Raw genomic sequence first — 8,527 nt, 5'->3', positions numbered from 1 at the left:
AACTATAACTAGCGACAGGTCAGGTAGGATGGTAGAATATCTTCTTGTTTTTTGTTATGTTTGTTATATCTGGGCATTTGAGCCCAGAAAATGTATGTCCATGAGTTCTAAATTTACTAACCCTTTAATCCATTTGATTTGGCATGTGTGACAAACTTTTAGCTGGAACAAGTTGCCTTACTTTATTCAAGGTGCAAAAGCGATCATGTGTGCAAGAAACTTTTTTAGTTGATGATTCATGACTGTATGTACTTCTTTTCTTTTTTTTTAATTATACATATGAAAACGTAGTGGACAAAAAGTCCCAGTGGAGATTTGATTTTTCCTAGAAAGAAAATCTCGGAACTATTTGGTGCATTTTTGTAGAGATATTATATTCATTGAGTGATTAGCTTTATAATTTCTTGACAGGTTTTTAAAACTTTTTAAGTTTTTTGAATGATTTATTAATCGAAGAATTTTTTATACAGTTTAGGAAATTTTTAGGAACAGGTTGATGTTTAAACAAGTTCACAAGTACGATAAGACTACTTTTTACTTGGCTTTCGTAAGTATATGGATACTAGCCTCAAAATTTTCCTCCAAACATTACAAACGATATTAGAAATTGGCTTTAAGTAGATGTGGTTACATATGTGACTTTCGATGTGCGAAGGTATTACAACCTGTCATGGCAATGGTGGTTTGCTAGGTAGAGATGCCATGTAGCTTCAAACAAGTTATCATGTACTACTTACTTGACTGATTATTAAGCTGTCACTTTGAATATATATATATATATATATTTCAGTCTTCACCATGAAGTCAACCCAGGTCAGAACGATTCCCCTCTCCTTTCTCATCTTCGGTCAACTTTGGTCGGACCGGATCCTTTCGCAAAAACAACTGTGTTTTTAAATTGTGTTTGTTAATTTGATTGCATTAGAAACACGTTTTCAAATTAATCTTTTTTGCCTGTTTAATTATTTTTTTTATAATATATATATATACATCACATCACAAAAAATAATATAGTATCATTTTAAATAATTCTCCGCCAAACACTCCAATCAATCCTAACGGGAGTATATCAAAGCGCGAAGATTTGGATGAGACCTCGACTGCTTGAGGCCCCATTACCCTCATAATACACGTCTAAAACAATTTTGATCTAATTCATTTATCTTTTTATTTAAAACTCTTAATAATATTACTTAAAACTTAAGAAACTATAACAATTCAAACTCTAAATAGTGGGGACAAAAAAATGCAAAGTAAAAACTGTTGGCTGAAGGTATATTGATTTTGACCATGAGAATTATTGAACTATTGTCTATTGTCCTAAATTTGAAAAAAAAAAAAAAAAAGGAGAAATTTTGGAGGCCAAATTTCAAACTTATTTATTCATGATTTACAAAGTCAAAGGTTATCGGACCAGTTAGACTGTTGTTACCCAAGCCCAAATAGTCCAGATCTTCCAAAAGAAACAATGACCTTGGAATGCTTCCAGTGAAGTTATTGCTGTTGAGGTCAATCCGTTCCAAGTGTGGGTAATTCATCCAACAGTCAGGAATTTCTCCTGATAGAGAATTCTCCCCAAGATCCAGATACCAAAGAACTTGATTTTCATTTTTCACTTCACACAAAGCGTGAGAGATGCCTCCTGAAAACAAATAGTTGGAAATTAAGTTCTAAATATGTCGATCAATGATAAATTAATTGGGTGTGTAGGCAATTGAATATTTTGATTGTTGTGTGCATATAAACCTTTTAACAGGTTTAGAGATATTTGAACTTTTACCATAAAATTAATTGTGAGAAAGTTCTACGTGGATCAATGATGGGTTGAATAACCAAGAGGGAATAGCCATTGAATGTGCTTGGCTATAATGCACATATAAACCTTTAACAACTTCAGAGATATTTGAACTCTTACCATGGAGTTGATTGTGAGAGAAGTCTATATATCCCAATGATGAGTTGAATATCCAAGGTGGAATGGTATCTGAAATTCCGGTGAAGGACAAGTTCAAATCCGAAAGGATTTTTTGTGATCGGATCCATGTAGGAAATTGGGGACCCAGCTTCCACGAGCCCAATCGAAGTACTTCAAATTGGGCACGAGGAGTCCAACTTGCACTTACTTTTAAGGTCAAGGAGTTTCCAGATGCATCAAAATACCATAAAGCTGACAGATTATCTAAGTGACTCTCACTCACAATGCCTTCCATTGAATTGTTGTGAATACGAAGATCTTCAAGTTTGGAAAGCTGCCAAAAACTTTCAGGAAGAGTTCCAGTGAGTTTGTTGTTAGATACATCCCAGTGCTCCAAGGATGACAGTTTTCCTAAATTTGATGGAACTGAACCAGATAGAGCATTATCAAATAGCGAAAGGATTTCTAGATTGGTACAATTGCCAACTGCGTATGGAATTGGACCATTCAAGTGATTACCGCTTGTATCAAGTGAAATCAAGTCCTTCAATGTGAATACTTCACTTGGTAAAGAGGAGCTAAGGTTGTTATCATATAGATCAAGATGTTGAAGTTTGGAAATGTTGGCAATAGAGCTTGGGATAGAACCTCGAAAGTGGTTGGTGGCAAGATCAAGTGAAATTAGGGCAGTTAAAGTGGATAATTGGCTTGGGAGGAAGGTAGTGAAGTTATTGTATGATAGATCCAAAGATGTAAGGGAACTCCAATTCCAAATTCCATCCAAGGAGCCTTCGAAATGATTCCAGCCAAGGTTGAGGGAAGTGAGATTGTTAAGATGAATAAGCTCATCTGGTAGTGAACCATTCAGATGGTTGAAAGAAAGATCCAAGTGTTGGAGGGAAGTCAAGTTCCAAGAACCTCTAGGCAATGGGCCTTTAAACGAGTTATCACTTAAATCAAGAGAAGCAAGGGCAGTAAGACTGAAAATCCATCTAGGGATGACGTATCCAATAAAATTTCCAGAAAGATCTAGGACAGTAAGAGAAGAAAAGTTGGCATGGAAGACAAATGTATCTCTGCCAAGATGATGAGAAATTAAATCAAGTTGACAAGAGGGAAAATGTATCTCTACCAGAGAAGGGATCGTGTTAATCACCTCTTGCCAATTAGACGCTAGACTAAGGTTCACGCGACTCATGTCTAGGTGCTCCAGATTAGAGAGACCAGCCAACCATTGCAGGTTATCAACTCGGAGAGTAGGAGGCTGCCAAGCTGATATGCTTAAAGTGCGTAAACTTGACAGGTTTCCAAGCTGATAGGGAACCATTCCTTGAAATCCAGCTCCAGATAAATTCAGGTACCTTAGACTTCTGAGAGACCCAAAAAAACTGGGAATTGGAATTCCACTGAAATTATTTAGACTTAGATCAAGGTAACGCAAGTGAGTCAAATTTTGTAACGAATGACTGATTTTACCGCTTAATGGTGATATTTCCTCATTACCAAAATCATCAATTTCACCAACAGGACACTGAAGGTGAAGTTGAATGACGCGGCCACTTCGGTTGCTACAAACAACTCCTTCCCATTTGCAGCAATCAATGTCGTGAATCCAAGACGAGAGTCTACCAGAGGGATCTTTCAAGTCTTTCTTGAAGTCCATAAGAGCTTGTTTCTCACTTGCATAGCAAGTTGCATTTACAGTTTTGCTGGAAGAACAGAGTAAAATTATGGCGACGAGTAAGAAAACAGAGAAATGGGTTGATCCACCCATGGTCATGTGAAATGTCGGAAGAAATACACTGCACTTCAGTTCAGCTATGTTGCAGATAGATATATAGAGCTGGCAGTGGCCCTCAAATTATGTTGGAAGAAATACACTTGCACTTCAGTTCAGCTACGTTGGAATAGGTACAAGTATAAAGTTCGCCAGTAGTCCTCAAATTATTGAAGCCTCAAAGAGACTTTGGCAGTTGACGGGGCTATCAATATTAGGAGCTTGGAAAGCATGTCCCCCTTTTGCTGTGTTTACATTGACAAGTCAACAATGGAAGACTCAGGTCTTATATCTCATTTTATGATTTGAGGTCATGATGTAGTAAGTCTAAACATATCTAAGTGGAATTTAGATTGGAATCTGATTTGGAAAAGAAATTATTATTCATTTTTGGCTTCATTATTGAGAAATTTTAACCTCAGAAATGATTTGAAACAATTTACGAAGAAAATTACATAAACATAAAATTAACAAGTTAAAATGAGAATTGGGTTGGGGGAGAGGAAACTTAATAATTCTGTTGATTTAAATCTACATATAAGATTGTTATACACGTCATTGAAAATAGCTTATTGAAACTTTTCAGTATAGATGAAAGCCGTCAAAGGTTATCAAATACAAAGAAGAAGACGTCAGGGAAACACCTACATGCTAGTGAAGAAAATCATATCAAAATTGTTGTAAAGAAGCCAAAAATACATTGGTACTCTTTCACAATGGCGGCTGACGGGATGCTGTCTCCTCAAATTTTCACCGAAGTAAAGAAATATCTGATTGAAGCCTCAGAGAGACTTTGAAAAGAATCGCTCGGTTACATTGACAAGTCAACAATGGAAAACCATTGAAAAGTCAAGTTTGATTTCTCATTAATTTGAGTGGAATTTGAGTAGCGACAAATAAAAACTCGTATGACTTTTAACTAGGCTCAGTCTGATTTTAATATGTATATTTAATGTACAAGAGAAAGATCCACAAAGAACAGTAAGAAGAAATCTTCTTGTTCTCAAATTCAAAGTTTTGTTTAATTAATCATCTTGTTCTCATGCACCACAGTAAGAACAGTATCAGATTGAAACTAATGTTTCATGGTTCGCACTTCAAATTTTCTCCAATAATTGTTCCTTTTTTATTATGTGGTTTAGAGCTAGAAATTGGCCCCAGAGGTTAAAATCACTCTTTTTAAGCTCATATGCTAGGATTTAACTCTTATTGCTATACCTAAAGCACTCATTTAGCAAGATTTTTTTTGTTGCACAATGTAGTAAAATTAGTAAAGCCAGAAAATATATATATAAAAAAAGAAACATTAAAGATGCTTTGATTATTCTACCTTTGTAATTATTCTTTAAACCACCCGTTGAGATATTTACTCGTATATATATATATATATGCACACTGTTTTTTCCCTCAGAATATTATTTTTTATTATTGCAAGTATTGCGATTTACTTTTACGAGCAAATTCCAATTTGGATGCCCAATGTTCGAGGGATGGAGACCAAAATGGTCTCTTTTGCATACACGTTAAACAAAACAAATTTAGCAATCAAAGTTTGGAAGGTGAAAAAATTTGATTCAAATAATAATTCTTTTTCTTAAGTAAAATTTAAAAAAAAAAAGGAAATTTCAGTCTGCACAATGTTTTCTAAGGATCGTAGTAAATTTTTTTTTTTTTTTTTTGCAATGCAGAAACTTCCATTTCAAGTTTGAGATGGAAAAAAATACTGAAATGGAAAATAAAATTGAAAGAAATAGATTTCAGTGCACACAAGCACAAAAGCAGTGGAAAGTACTGAAAATACTTGATTTTGGAAGCACATATAATGCTGATATGTACCTTAGACACAAATATATCACCACATCCTATGTGCAAAGTAGATTAAACATAAGAAACAAAATATTTTTCTTTCTGATCTACCTTACTTCTGCAATCCGTAGAATCCTTCATATACTAATCAAAAGTAATTTGACTTTATTTTTTGACTAACTTTTCCTCATTTTTTCATGTTTTATAAATGTTCGTCCAATGAAAAGTTTGAAGATAATTACGTTTATTATGAAAATCTTTGAATGAGGGGCCGAGTAATTTTGTTATTATTCTAAAGTTGTTGAATTATTCATTTGTTCATTTATTTGCAAATTGGGATGTAGGTTGCAAAGGTGATATTTACAGTACGTCCTTCCCCTATTCAAATTGACGGCTAATAGGGTACTGTATTGACAAAGGACCAAGACCTCAAATTTTCCAGCAGACACAAAAGGACCAAGACCTCAAGATCTCAAATTTTCTAGCAAATAAAGAGAGTTCACTAAACTGGAGAAGCATTTGATTTAAACTCTTTACGTGTAGAATGTGCAAATTTTATTAGTAGTCACAATCAGAACCATGCCGAATATGTCAAATTAACAAAGTTGATGGGAATGCTTTGACTTTTTCATGCATAATTATATCTTATTACTTCTTCTATTTCTTATTTCATCTCTTTTGAAACTTTTCTTATGCTAAACTTGTTTGGCTTGAGATCTTATATTACACTTTTGGACAATGCTACAGTGCCTATAGTTATGGTAACGATATTAGGAAAACCTACTATTATAGGTTTCTATTACTTTTAGTGACAGATCAAGTTTTTTAGCGACTTTTTAAATATTATATTAAACTAATTAATATTAACTTTAGTAAGTTTTTAATTAAAACTAGTAAGTATATGCCTGAAAGATAAGTTTTAGCCAGAAATAGAAATTTACACTTTGAGTAATTTAACTTACTTATTATTTGACAAAATTTACTTTTGTTTAAATTAAACTTACTAATACTAAAAGTAAAAAATTTTCATATTTAAGTAAAAAATCACCTTGTCACTTATCTCTGGAATTCTGAACCATTTCAAATTTTAACAAAGAAATCTATCACAACCACGACACTTTTGAATTCAAAACTACAAAAAAGCTATCTTTTTTTTATCATTTTGGGTTAAAATTAGCAAAAGTCCTACCTATTTGCACCTTTATTGTAACATTATTTTTTGTTGCAATTTCCTTATTTAGTTATCCATTCGACACTAGTACGGGCATAGATACAGATTAAGCAACTACTTTGAGGAATAATATTTTTTTATTATAAAATTAATTTGAATTGAATTAACAATTTGATATTTTCACAAAAAAAGTGTAATTTTTTTGTCATTTTTCAAAAAAATTAAAAAATATATATTCTAGCAATTGTTGTCATTGACAGTTAATTGTTTAGACCAACTTTTATCAGCATAAAATTAGTATGATTAAGAATAATTGAAGCTCTGATATCAATACTCTATTCAAATGTAAATATTCAACCCAAGTAACAAAATAAATGATAACTAAACAAATGAAATATGAGCTCAATTGATCGTGTTCAAACTACAAATTCTGTTAATGGTTAGTATATATGAAATTGTATTTTCCATATGCAGAAAAATAATATGCAATTTATATCTACTAACGAATAAATTACCGTTGTTTTGAACAAATCAAACCTAAACTCATGGTGTGATATGTATATAGTTGCTTACATTTATACTTATGCCATCGTCCTTTCTTCCCATTTGCTTTTTAAGAGTGCAAATTTTTTTTGATTATATTGGTAAAAAAATAGCATATTTTACAAATTATTCTAATTTATTTAGAAAATGTTACTAATTTCATTAGAAATTATGAAATGTAATCATGGTTTATTAATTTTTTACTGAACATAAATACTGCATATAAAAAGGAATAGATATTTGATTTTGTTTTACTTTGATTAGAAAAACTTGTGGTAGTAATAAGGGTAAAATACATAAAACCCCCTTGTGGTTAAGGAAATTGACACGAAACTTCCTTATTATTTAGAAACACCCACTTAACCCCCCTGTGCTTTGGACTTCTTAGGATTTTACCTGCTAACCGGCTGAGAAGCCGGTAATAATATGAAATACCAAAAATACCCTCATATATAATATGTGAATATGTGAGAAGTTACAGATGCAATTAGTCATTAAGAATATGAGTTATCCCGTGCTACTTTAATATATCCCTATCCCTGGCAACTGCATCCCCACCGAGATAAACATGGTCAGCCACCTTTGAACACTCCTTATCAAAGAAAACTATCTTTTCTCTTTTAACGAGTCCACCATTTATATCTGAGTTCCTCTGTATATTAGATAAATCAAGCTTCAACCTCTCTCCACCATTATTCACATCCCTACCACTAGGAGTGCTAGGCAGCGGCCACTCACCAATATCATCAGAACCAGCTTTTGGCCAGTCATCTAAGCTCCGACGAGCAATTGATAATGGCTGCAGTGGGGGGAGACACGACCTATTCTTAAAATTATTCTGGGATCTCGGAGTTAAAGGACTAGAAACTCTGTGACCCTGCCCATTACCGTTAGCATTCTCAGGTGGATCTAATCCATCCTTTTCACTATACGGGTTAAGAGGTGGCAACCTAGTCCGCGAAGAGAACCATGATGCGGACCTCCAAAACAATTTCAGGCCACCCACAACTTGGTACAGCCGCTGCAAACCACCCTCACAACCACCACCTCCTTCACCACCCGATGGGGCATCCTCCTTCCACTGCTCTGTTCTCTTCTGTTCTGTTGTTGTTTGTTGTAATTGTAGTTGTAATTGTAGAGAAACAACCCCAGATGCTTTATGTTGCATTTCCTCAATCCGCCCCCCCAACTTGAAGGTTTTGATTTGATGGGCAAATCCAAAACAGGCGGGCCCTTTTAACTCACTAGCTTCCTTAATCAGTTACAAAAGCGAAATCACGCCCTCTCCCCCCCTCCCCTACCCAGATCTCTTCTC

General features: G+C 34.0%; 1 protein-coding gene across 1 annotated transcript; it reads right to left on the bottom strand.

Annotated features, from left to right (window-relative positions):
• Window positions 1–1,243: 1,243 nt before the first annotated feature.
• LOC113779573 (receptor-like protein EIX2) lies at window positions 1,244–3,712 on the bottom strand. The gene is made up of 2 exons (XM_027325194.1): window positions 1,916–3,712; window positions 1,244–1,642 (listed from the first exon to the last, which is right to left on the bottom strand). The coding sequence occupies exons 1-2, from the start codon at window positions 3,693–3,695 to the stop codon at window positions 1,380–1,382; spliced, it is 2,043 nt and encodes a 680-aa protein (XP_027180995.1). The 5' UTR covers window positions 3,696–3,712; the 3' UTR covers window positions 1,244–1,379.
• Between the last annotated feature and the right edge of the window lie 4,815 nt (window positions 3,713–8,527).

Source organism: Coffea eugenioides, chromosome 1 (genome assembly GCF_003713205.1).
Source record: "Coffea eugenioides isolate CCC68of chromosome 1, Ceug_1.0, whole genome shotgun sequence".
NCBI classification, from domain to species: domain Eukaryota; kingdom Viridiplantae; phylum Streptophyta; class Magnoliopsida; order Gentianales; family Rubiaceae; genus Coffea; species Coffea eugenioides.
Note: the sequence above shows the minus strand (reverse complement) of the source record. Positions and strands in the feature narration are given on the sequence as shown.